The 13,011-nt window shown below is 45.3% G+C and overlaps 1 protein-coding gene across 1 annotated transcript in view; it reads left to right on the top strand.

Moving 5' to 3' along the window:
- The first annotated feature begins 374 nt into the window (after positions 1 to 374).
- The window catches only part of LOC144119204 (uncharacterized), a 40,292-nt gene continuing 27,655 nt past the window's right edge, over positions 375 to 13,011 (top strand). Inside the window, exon 1 of the mRNA XM_077651885.1 lies at positions 375 to 505. Within this exon, the coding sequence (XP_077508011.1) occupies positions 415 to 505 (91 nt within the window). The 5' untranslated portion in view covers positions 375 to 414. The remainder of the gene's footprint in view (positions 506 to 13,011) is intronic.

Here is a 13,011-nt window from a genome sequence, read left to right as displayed (position 1 = left end):
TTTTTTTTCATTACTTTTGCTCAATGTTTTATTTGTTAATTTTTTACTTGCCACCTACTGTTATTTGCTTTCGTAGATTAACCGGCTGCCGTTTCAAGGATCTGGAGGCAGCTGTTAACACCAGACAGCCACGATACATGTGAAGTACTCAAGCCAGCTCCTTTTCAATGTTTGCTGCGCGTGCGGGGAAATAGCCGACAGCCATTAAATAGCACAAGGCCGCGCGAGGCACGGGCGTGCTATTACTTCTTTCACTCCAGTTCATTCTCCCAGCCCAATTTTTCTTTGCTAAAGCCTCCTCGCGCCGTAGTGACTTTCGTTGCACGCTGCATAGCGCTCTTGCTGGAAAGGCAGGCTGCTGAAAGGGCCCGTTTGGCGATTTAATGACACTAGTGTTTCGTCTGCAGTTCTTCAATGATGCGGTCTGTCATCATCATTGCCTGCGCGATGGCAACTGCTAACTGCCAAGAAATGACTTCTATAGACCTCTGCACCACACATTTGAGTAAGCTTGTGTCCCAGATGGCATTATTGACTTCATCCAGCACTTTTCCTCACGTTCATCATTGCATTGTATGAATTTACGCCAATTCTGGCTGATATGAAAAAATGAACAATGCTTGGAATGGGATAGTGTGGTACACGTACGTTTTCATATACCCTTACGTAAGGTATATAACTACGTAACATTCACTCAAGTAATACGACCTTCTCTCACAGAACTGCAACGAAATGTATGCAGCAGGTCTACAAATAATTTTTCTTCAATATTTCTCAAACTAATACAGGCGGTATTGATTACAGAAGTGTGATAGTTGTACGAAATGTGTTGAAAGGCTTGCTTCTCTGCAGCTGCATTCATTACAACAGAATCAAGATACGCATAGCAAAGTACTGAAAGTCGCCATGGCAACCTATTGCCGGCATGAAGTTCAGGCCAGTTTAGATGCCTAAGTGGGCGGATAAACACGCGCAGGGCTTTTTTTGTGATCGATATATCTAGCGGTGCAAAAGGCTAGTGAATGATTTTCAGGGCAAAAGGGATGTTATACTAGTGTTATGTCCATAATCAATTATTGAATCCAACTTAAATATAATTTTGTGCAGTAAATGCTTACTGCATCAAATGCCGTACAATGTAGGTAGAGATTGGGTGAGGGCGCTGTTGTCAGCCGGAAATAAATTTACCATTTGGCGCAAAGTTTAATTGGGAACGGGAAAAAAATCGCTGGTAAAGAAGCAGATGGCCTGCTATATCTATATCGCGTCAAATTTTGTTCGTGTCTCCTAAGGCCGTATTTACGCCTGTAAAACCAGTCTATGCATGAATAACCTGCTTTGTGAGCATGCCAGCTCACTGAAGGTAGCCGTGAGCAGTCACGTAGCTGCACATCTGAGCATGTGCGGATCTGCGTCCCAGCATAACAGAATACTCCCCTCTATTCATATTGTCGCGAAGTGGTAACTTTATTTGGACTGACTTGCGCCCACACTGGACTGAATCACTCGGCGGCGGCGTAGCAACAAGCATGCTCGGCAGTCGTCGAACAGAATGACCGCTGTCGGCCGTGCTCAATTCGAAGCTGATAGCGAACTTTCGAGATAAAGCGTGCAAAATTACCAGAACATTCTGGAACAACGTAGAATCAGTCCTGCCTGGCGGCGATCAATCTAGATAAATCTAGTCGCGTTTTGCACCGTAAACAAAGCGATAAAGCAGTGTGCAGGCAGCTTTGAAGGGTGAACAAACAAACACTGCAAAGGCTCGCGGTATTACTCCCCTCAAAAAGGAGCATCGACCCGATGCATTATCAAGGCGACCAGCGAAAAATAAAAACGGATTGTGAAAATAATCTGTGGAAACACAGCATCCTTTAGCGCGCATAATAGGGCTTCAGACGGATGACATGGGCAACTTTTGGTGGTACACGGCGTAGCTGGGATGTAGTCATTGCGTCAGGGATGACTTCATAATCCAGTTCACCTAGCCGACGAAGAACCTTGTACGGGCCGAAATAGCGGCGCAAAAGCATTTCACTCAATCCATGGCGGCTAATGGGCGTCCAAACCAGTGCTGTGGCATGTTGCAAGTTGCGCGTCCGCGCCGTAAGTGTCGCCACGGTCGGAACGATTGCAGCGATCCTGGTATCTGGCGGCAAACGCGGCTGGAGTCAAGCCTAATAAAAAGTAAAATTTCTCGACCATAGTAGACAACACAAACATGCTTATGAATGAAAATATAACCAGTCGTAAGCATTAAAAATAGTATATCAAAGAAATAAATTGCGAAAATGACACAACGCGTCTGCGCCGCCAGCGCCGCCGCGGGCAACGCTGCAGCGCAGTGGCAGCAGACGACAGCGACCGGCGCAAGCATACCGAAACTACGCGAGCGACTGCCGACGCGACGTGCGCACTGGACCAGCGTGATTACCGTCCTCAGCGTCATGTCGCATATGTATCGTTGCGCGAAGTGGTGCAGCACATCCGGCAAGAGTGGAGAACATCTCTTCAGATTTCCTTCTGACCACAGGTATTTATGAATTCACTGACTATCGTATCCCTCTTTGCATAGCCGTTGTCGACCGTTGTGCCTTTGTTTTGACCGCCCTTGGTCGTTACCATTTGAAATTGCCGACGGAATAGAACTAGTTTTACCTGGCGCTGTTTACTGCAGTGGCTTTGGTTTTGCGAGATGAGTTTGATAAGTACGTTTAAGGACATTAAAGCAAAATTAAGGGAAGGTGCTGCATTTTGAGATGGCCCAACAGCCGTTGCCTCTCATAAGCGTGGGACCGTTAGTTACCTTGCTTGCTTGTTCGCATGTGTGTGTGTGTGTGTCTGACTCACTGACTTTTCTCGCTGCCTTTAAAAGCTTATTCCCCGCAGATTCCGGTGCCCTCAGAGTGTATTTTAAATATGAATATTCTAACTTCTGTGCCTATAGCGTCGTCAGCGGAGTAATTGTAATGCTCAGTTTGGCTGTTTCTTTACGGAGTTCAGCGCGCTTGAATATTATTTCTTGCGTGTTCGTGCATGGTTTCTGCAGCAGTGATGCACGTCACATAAATTATCGAGCTGTTCAGACTAACACCACTAGTGTTGGACACCGCGCTGAAAGTCCATTGCACGCCGTGAGCCGCATATAGAAAGTCCGCCGGTCTTGTTTTTCTTACTTTTACCGGAGCTTTTCCTCGCGATATCCGCGCTCAACCACCCATGTACTCCGTGGAAGCGTTTCTCGAAACAATTGCCTACCGTAGTGCTGCCGCTCCAGCATTGTAAATTTCGCTCCACACTCCACCCCGGCTGTCCTCTACGCTGCTCGCTCGCGGGGCGCACGACTGACCTTGGAGGGCTCTGAACTCTCCGCATTATTCCCATCTCCTCACATATGTCTCTTATCTCGCGCCTTGTCCTTGACAGCTTTTGGGAAGCTCGCAAATAGTTTCGCCTAGTACGCCGGAAACGCTCGTTTCCGGCGGGTGGGTGAGGGGAAGGCGAAGGTCGCTTTCTTCTTGTCTGTGTCTTTTTTGGGATATTTCCCTTGCTTAAGCACTTTTTTCCCCTTCTTCTGGACCCATGCTATTTGCCTGCGCCTTCAGTTTCTTGAAAGAGCAGTGTTTCCTGTTGATGTTCTGCTCACATCCCTTTCACACTTCCCATTTGATCACAGTGAAAGCAAAAGATGAAAAACTGTGCCTACTGGTTCATTTACCTGCTGTTCTTAATCCAGACTTCAAATTTGTGGGCAAGCAGCTGTCTGCCATAGCATAGCTACATTGGCACTTGTGTTTAATGGAGGAATTAGAAAAGAACGAATCATGGGTGGTGGTTAGTATGCAGTTACCTAGAGAAAAGTGTGAGTGGAATAATTGCTATGATCAGATAGAGCTTAAGTCTGCAGTGAAGCTCTGTCCCCATTTCTATCTGCTGCACAAAATTATGCCGCACCCAAAAAGCAGTTGGAACAAAGAACTAGTTATTGTTACCTAAACCAAAAGCAGATCACAAAAGAAAACATAAGCTCAAGAATTTTAAAGGTTCTGGCTTGTCGATCATAGGCAGACATTAAAAAGGTGATTTCATTCATCGTTTCGATTGGCCAGCATAGCAATAGACTAGCAGGCTGTGGCACAGTGTTACAAACTGCTGTCTTATTTTGCTTGCATCCTGCCACAGTTGTTTTCACGCATATATGTTATATAATGTTCGTACCCCTTTGCTGTGTAAGGAGATGCTAATAAGCATTCCTGAAGTGAGGTATGCAAACCTTTAAAATGTATGAAATCATGTTATTTGGCTGTTTTTCAGATTCTCCATTTGGCTGAAATATGCCAATAGGCTTGAACTCCTGGAGACACCAAGGGAAAAGGTCTACAAAACATACAGGCTCTGCTCAAAGCACTTCACGAGGGATTGCTTCACTAGTGATGCCTGCACAAGGCTCACGCATGAAGCAGTCCCTTCCGTGAAGGTGCATGAGCCTCGTCTGAGAGCCTTGGTGCACCCGGGTAAGCAAAATTCCTCTCTCAGTAAATTCTTCCCAAGCTTGATCCCTCAGTATAACCTGTGGCTTTTTTGTTGCAGATTTCTATGAAGAAGGTGCGGCACAAGGTGAGGGCACTATTTTCAGAAAAACCCATCCTGTAAATGTAAGACCAAAGGGAACAATTGCATTCATAGAGGCTAACTGCAAACATCACTTCCCGGGCACAAAACTTTCCTGCTTCAATGTCATGTGGCCATTGTTTCAGTTGCATCAGACTGCAGTTGTGTACCATGTTGTAGCTTAAATTTCTCTTAACCATATTAACAATCAGATGCTGGATAGTGCACTCCAGCAGCAGTGAGGAAAATAATTTTTACAACTCTATGTTTAGTATTCTTGTCATTATTACTTACTGTTCGCTGCGGTGAATAGAGGGCAGACTGCGCGAATTCACTCCAAAATAGCACACAGGGTCAAGAAAGAACACACACACGCACAAACTGCCAGCAGCTTATTGTGACACACGAGGCGGTAATTATACATGAAGTGGCCGCATATTGTGCAAGCATGGAGGGTAAACGTTTTACCGGTCTCTAAGGTAAAAATGGTTCTTTGAGGAGCAACCCGCCAGGATATTTAGCGAAGCACATGTCACTTAGGCTATCTGATTTCTTCCTGAATGATTTCGGGAATAAGTTTGCAAGCATTAATAGTGGTGACATTGCACGCTTCATAGATAGGTTTGCAGTTTGATTTGTATTTCCTACAATGCACATCAAGTGAATTTATGGCCTCGTGGTTCACAGTAAAGTGTTCGTTTGTGTGTTTTCATTCTTCTTCCTGTGTGCTGCTGCGCTATTTTGTATGTCGCGGTATATTGATCGCACAAATTTTTCCTTTTTAATCGTAACTGCCTACAAGCTCACAAAAACGATTTAAGCCCAATTTAAGATCACACTAACTCCCAGCAAGAGAAACCGTTCCAAATAGAACATCAAGGCCATACTGTGCACTGAGCAGAAGGTGCTGCTATGCAGAGCTTGATTGGCTATCTTTTTTTCCTTGTTCGCATAGGCATTGAATCCGCTTCACCACTACAGTCCACTGCTGCACCAGTGGAAGTCATGCTTGGTCACGGTAAGTCTTCCTGCAATCTTGCATAGGAAAACATTCCTAATGTCTCACTACACCAGTTGGTTTGTTTTCCTTGGGAGTAACTAAGTGGTACCTATATTTCAGACTACTTGCCGTTGCCATCAACACTTGGGCTAGGCACAATTGCTGGTGCAGATTCTGCTGTCCATGACACAGGTAGGTGCACTAAGTCAGGATCTGTTTTACATTACAGCTTGAAATGAAGAACTTTTCATTTGGTTCAGGCTAACCCTGTAATGCAGTATTACTTATGCTGAGGGCTCTGTCATAGCACAAAAAAATAAACATATGTAATTACTTTGCTGGCTGATTTCTTTAGATTGGGAGTGTCTAAGTGGTCGTTTAATTGCAGACGACCCACACTCTTCACGTGCCCCGCAGCTCACTGATGTGCAGACTACGCCCCCTCCCCCAGCTGACGAAGAAGGTAGGTGCAATGCACTAATAGTGCAGTGATAATCTATGAAAATTCAACAATGGACTGCAGCACTATTGCTGCAGATTTGCACGTAATAAATTAACCCTCTGCAATAGCAGCAGTGTGCAATTATGTCGTGGTGTGCAATAATTAGGTGCACGTCGGCACATCTTACTGTACCACTACTTCGGATGCCAGACATTTGTTTCAGAAGAGAAGAAACAAGTGTTAACTTTATGCTCACCAACTAGTATTTCATATATTTTTCTGTGTGCATATGTATGAATGCATTGTTTACGTGGTGGACCCCTGTGTTATCTGTACAGAATTATATTTACAGGTAATTTTTCATTCAGCTCAATGAAAACATTGGATAGCCTTCTCAGGTACTTGTTGTGGAAATTGCTTCACTAGCCTGTTGCTTACCATTCACATACACGCTGCGTAGCCAGGCTAAAAATGTGCACCTGAGAATTAAAATACTTGGTTGAAGCCTCCCACAGTGTGTTTATTTATTTGACAGGTGCTGCCCAAAGCACACCCATCAGAGTGATTGCATCAGCATCATGGGACTCACCTGATTATGGTAAGTACTCAAGAAAACATTAGAATTTATTGCAAACTACAACCTTCCACTTCAATGAAAAAGTATGCATCGGTAACCTTGATATATTCATGATGGGTATCGGCAGGCCCGTAACAGCGTGTAGGTATCGCTTTACTGCACATAAATATTTCTGGTTTTTCCATTTGCTTAACTCCAGCTTGTCATGAAAAATTGCTCTGAATATTAGGCAGGCAAAACACATGGATAACAATGAGATCCATTAACTATTACCCTGTCTGTATTACGAGCAACTGGTTTCCATTTAAGCGAGGCGTAAAGTTGGTCGCCAGAAAAAACTGTCCCTATCAGCGAGGATCATATTAACGGGGCACGACTGTATTCATCATTTCACACAAAAACATTGCCCTGCAAGTTTGGCAACCTGTAGCCCTGTGACTGCACCCTAATCTTGATTTTGTGAGGGATGTAGATGTAGGTCTCGCTCTGAGGCAAACATAAATATGCTTTTTTATATATTTTTTGCAGCTGAAGCTGGTCCTAGTGGCCTCAGCGGTGCCAAAGAGAGTGTCAGACAGCCAGTGATGACACCAGCATCAGGAACGCCCAAGAGTCGGCGGAGGAAGGGCGCAGTTGTGTACACCCCTCGCACCAAAAAGCGCTTCGAGAAGTTGCAATCTCGAAGCGACAGGTACCGAAAGGCACTGAGTCGGATTAGGAAAAGGCACGACACAAGGCGAGTAACGCAGCAGGAGGCTCTCAACAAGCTTGAACCGCATTTGCCACAAGACCTTTTTGAATTGGTTAAAGCTCAAATCAGGCTCTGCTCATTTCCGAAATCCAAAAAGCACTGGTCAAAACAAATGAAACAATTCGCTCTCAATTTGTTCTTTCACTCTCCAAAAGCTTATCGCTTCCTCAGAGAAATGCTCCATTTGCCACATGTGAGGACGCTAAGGCGCTGGCTGGCAGACATCCCAATGACACCTGGTATCATTCCAGGTGCCATGGATGCAATAGAATCAATTACAAAAGATTGGCCACTACAAGACAAAGCATGCTGTCTTTTATTCGATGAAATATCCTTGAAAAAAAATTTGATGTATGATCAATCAAAAGATATTGTAATTGGCTTCACAGATGATGGGAATACTAGGACTTCTCGTGTGGCAAACATAGCCCTTGTTATGGCGGTGTCTGGCATATCAAGAAGTTGGATGCAGCCAGTAGCCTTTGCAGCGTCCCACAATGCAACTTCAGTTCTTGCAATGCGCAAGCTGCTATTAGATTTAATTCAGCAGCTTCAAACCAAAGGTCTTCTGGTGAAAGCGGTCATTTGTGATCAAGGGTCGAACAATGTGAGTCTGTCAAGAATGCTCATCCATTCTATCCATGAACCATATTTTGTTGTCAACAACCGCAAAATATACTTCATGTTTGACACCCCACACCTAATCAAATGCACAAGAAATAATTTGCGACGACATAAGCTCACCATTGGCTCTGAGGTTGTTGACTGGACACACATCGAAACCCTTTACAAAAAAACTCGTCACATTGATCGGGCCTCCAAAACACCAGTTGAGCATCTCAAAAGCAGATTGGCAAAAAAACTAAAAGAGCAACACATCTACAGAATGCCCTTTGCTGACATGAGAGTGAAGTACGCCACACAAGTGTTCAGCGAATCCGTATCTGTGGCACTCCTCAGTCTCATTGCCATTCAAGAGCTTCCTCTTGATGCAAAATTTACAGCAGAGTTCACGGAAAGGATGGATAAGCTTTTTGACTGCCTGAACAGTTCGGCCCTGAAAAAGCAGGACGACAAGTTGCGGTACGCAATGACAGAAGGCTCGGAACATCATGTCTTCCTTGAGTCGTGCATAGATTGGATCGCCCAATGGCATTTTGGTGGTCCTCTGGACAAGCAACCACACACCATCAAAGGTTGGCAGATTACAATCAAAGCCTTACTTCTGCTGTGGACAGATCTAAAGGCAGATTTCGATTACACTCATCTTTTCACTCGTCGGTTGCAGCAGGATCCGTTGGAAAATTTTTTTGCAATAGTTCTTCAAAAACATGGCTGCAATGAGACACCTAATGTGTACCAATTCGTGGCTGCTGTAAAACATATCTGGATTGGCCAACTTTTCAAACTTTCGCAAGGAAACTGCGAAGTGACAACACATGCGTTCCTCACCAACTTGGAGAGTGTTTCTGCAGTATTGTCACCAAGCAGCACTCCAAGCACAAGCCACAGCAGGCAGCAAGGCTCAGGTTCATCTGACTTGCAGGCGTCTTCACAAGATGCCCCTGACATAGTATACGAAAATGTTGTGTACCATGTCGCTGGCACTCTTGTGAAGAGCTTTCTTGACCAGAGAACCACAGAATGCACATGTGAGGGAACACTCCTTGCAGCAGACGGTGGCTCTCTCTATGGACGACACCAATTCTTTGCACTACTCAAGGAGAATGGTGTTCCCGAGCACCTTTTCCAGTCAATTGCCCCAACTTCTGAGGCATGTCTAAATTATATAAAGAAATTGGATTCGGCCTTCAGAAAAGAAATCTCTTGCTGTGCTCATTTGTCCAATGTGTCCAGGAATCTTGTTGAGAGGATGCCTAACCAGCAAGCTGTTTTCTGTTCATTAGGCTGCAAAATTAAATTCCTTAAATTATTCTGCCGCACAAGGCTGCATTGGCACCTTTCCTTTTTAAACAGGAGCATGACGTCAAAAACAAAACAGAGTGCTCCCGCCAGAAAGAGGCGCAAATTAGCCGGCTAAATTCATGAGGCACTGTGTTAGGATATTATTGTATTTGGATTTTTAATGCTGCCTACTTACTACACATGTGCTCTCTCTTTAACTTTTTGTTGTACTATTTATTTTTTATGTATATAAGTATTTATGTACCTGTTTATCCGTAATTCTGCTCCGATTGCACATATACTGTACTGACTGCTTTTGCTCCTGCTGCGTTACTTCTTTTACAAAGTACCAGTTTGCCTTCTAGAAGCCTTGTGTGCCTTGTTAGTATGAGCATTGCTATGACCATTGGTTCTCAAATTAATATTGCTGAATGCTAACAACTTACAAGAGGTGCTAGGGAAACCGTTTTGTTTTGGCTTCTCTTTCTTCCTGCGTGACAAGTATACAGGCTCAGTGCCCTTCAAGGAATGCCAGAATTCAGTTAATGACTGGCTGTATGCTAACCATAGTTCTTATGATCAGTAACAGTGCCATTTGTGCAAAAAGTAAATTTGTGAAGCACACCATAATGTTAAAGCATACATCGATTCAGGTGCTCGCAAAAACCAAAAAGTGCTCTGCGGAACCCAGGAGTTCTTGTGGTATATAACTTGGCAACCTCTGGTCATGGCTTGCCCTCTGTTATGCTGCTGGGAAAATTGGTGATAGCTACAGTTCATTTCATACATAAGGTACAACACAGTGAAATGTACGAAAGTAATCAGCAAGGAAAAATGAAGGGAGGTATGTTATTCCGTGCTTGTTTTGTGGCCGAGTGGTCTGAGGATTGACAAAGCAACAGCGTGTCGTCAGCAATAACAGTGCATTTAATCAAGCTCATGACAAATGCGTCATGTAGTAAGCCTGTAGGCAAAGCATTCACCATGTTTCGCTCACCACAAGGAACGCACTACTTTTTGGTCATGGATGCAGGCAGCGCAAACAAGAGCGCTAGCTTTGACAGCATTGCACCTGATGTATGAAACAGAGAGCAGAACCCACAGGCAGCAAACGCGGACTGGCTCAGGTGCTCGGCTCTGTAACATTTAAGAGGGGTGTACGCATAAGATGAAAAATGTTTGACATGTTTGCTGGTGTCCATTACAAGCGTGCTCGAAATATGCTGCGGTGCTATTTGTAGTTGCTTTTTTTTTCCTTCTGGAAGTTGTAGCGTTTGGGGTTTCACCTTTTGGAGCAACACATGGGTCATGAGGGGCACAATAGCAGCGGCCGGCGCATTACGCTGAACTGTGTGGCGTCCATAAGCGTTTGCAGATACTGTACAGTACACGGACCACTTGCAATTTACCATTCAGTAATATAATAACTGGACATTGTGGTAGATGCAGTATAACGCCACATAGAGAAACATTACTGGCCTGTTACGAACCCTGTGCTTTTTCATTTCTCAGATGAGTTATTTATACGCACGCATATTTTGTTACACCTCAATGTGTCATCGCAAGCTGAATTAATGACCTCCAATTACTGTTCGTCACCAGCCACGGCCACAACTGTTCAGAGAATTTTTATAAAGTCGCTTCTCCACACAATTCTCGGCCTGCCCTGGTTGCATCTTCCTCCCCTTGATATCTACAAAACAAAGAAACCAAAATAGGGCATGGCAGACGAGCTGTGTCCTAAAGCATGCAAGCCTGTAACTCATCTGCCAAGAGCTAAACGTGCCCAAGGTTACCTAAGTTCTTTTCATGGCATCTGTTTACTAAGTTATAGCACTGCAGCATATTATGTTGTCCTTAGTCTGATGCAACGAGTGAAAGGCTGAAACTTTTCGCTGCCCTTCTCTGTATGTGTGTATGCATAGCCACAGACAGATACATTTCAATACATCTCGGATGTTGTACTTCACTTCTGTTCATCTGAACCTGCACAAAAGCATATGCTACATGAATGTAGCACATGCTTATATGTACCGGACCTACCTTGATAGTACCTTACCTCTTTGTACCCTGTATATATTCTCTGTGCACTCGCTCATGTGTTCTAGGTTTCCATAATGGAATTTATTAATTTTGATTTTTAGAACGATTGTTACTGATATTTCAATGCCCAAGATGCCTAAAATCACTTTTGTACATCGATTGTCACTACTGATGTTTCGTTTAATAAACTGTTCTTTGGAGAAAACTATTTATGTTTTTGGTACTCGAGCGAGCGCCCTAAGCAGCTGCTAATCAGCCGCGCTTGCCGCGCCGCTCGCCACCATGCACCGTGCTGCCTCAACAGACACATCGAAATGCAAAAGCGGGTAAGCAGATGTCGTAAGTACTTAGGAAATCAAGCGGGAATGCAGCGCGGGAGCAGCAAGTCACCAGTATTTACGAAGCTTGCATCGAGCTAGCGGTCGCCAGCACCACGAACGCGCGAGCAACCGCCCGCAACCAGCCGGGTAAACAAACGCCGCCATATTGGATTTTTCTGGATTGGCTTGGCTGAGCTTGTTTCAAAAAGTTTTGAGCAATTTATGCCTTTACCGCCAACTCCCAGGCACCGCCACCGTCGCATTTCAAAATCGTCCCCATTGGCTCTACGGGAATGTCACACCCTTGTCCAAACCCAGACTTTGTCTCCTGGCTTGTATTCCGCGTTGCGTCTTCGTAGGCTGTAGCGTCTGGCGTCGGTCCAGTGCTGCTCTTTGATCTTTAATCGGGAAGGTCTTGGGGCCCCTTTTGCAAGTTGAAGGTTTGCGGTGACGTCACCGTTCTCTTTTTCGGTAACGTTGGGCAGCATGGCGTCTAGCGTGGTCGTGACCTCCCTGCCATGGACCAGCCTAAAATGCATCATATGGGTGGTTTCCTGCACTGCGGTGTTGTAGGCGAAGACTGCGTAAGGCAGGATGACGTCCCAGGTCTTGTGTTCGGCATCGACATACATGGCGAGCATATCGGCGATGGTTTTGTTCAGGCGCTCGGTCAGTCCGTTGGTCTGCAGGTGGTATGCAGTTGTCCTCCGGTGGCTGGTTTGGCTGTAACGCAGGATGGCTTGCATTAGTTCCGCCGGGAATGCTGTTCCTCTGTCCGTGATGAGCACATCGGGGGCGCCGTGTTGCAGAAAAATGCACTCCACGGAAAATTTGGCGACTTCTGCTGCTGTTCCGTTCGGTAGGTCTTTTACCTCGGCGTAGCGGGTCAGGTAGTCGGTCGCTATGATGATCCACTTATTCCAGATGTCGAGTTTGGGAAAGGGGCAAGCAAGTCCATGCCGATCTGCTAAAAGGGCCGCCTTGAGGGGGGTACAATGAGGTTCAGAATTACTGCTTGTCGGGTGGGAGGGGTCTTTCGTCGCTGACAATCTCGGCAAGTTTTCACATAGTGTGCGACATTGGCAGACAGTCGGGGCCAGTGCTACTTGTCTTGAATGCGGCGGAGGGTGCGAGTAAACTCGAGATGGCCAGCTGTCGGCTCGTGGTGGGAAGTGTGAACTTCTTCGCGGAGACACGCAGGTACAGCTAGGAGGTAAGCTGTTTTGCTCCCTGCGAAGTTCTTCACGAGGACATTAGTCTGTGCACAGAAGTAATGCAGTCCTCGCTTGAATGGCGCGGGAAGTGAAGAAACCTTGACTTCAAAGTATTTGATGAGGCGTCTCAGGTCGGGGTCCGAGTGTT

The sequence above is a fragment of the Amblyomma americanum genome, chromosome 2 (genome assembly GCF_052857255.1).
Source record: "Amblyomma americanum isolate KBUSLIRL-KWMA chromosome 2, ASM5285725v1, whole genome shotgun sequence".
In the NCBI taxonomy this organism is placed as follows: Eukaryota; Metazoa; Arthropoda; class Arachnida; order Ixodida; family Ixodidae; genus Amblyomma; species Amblyomma americanum.
Note: the sequence above shows the minus strand (reverse complement) of the source record. Positions and strands in the feature narration are given on the sequence as shown.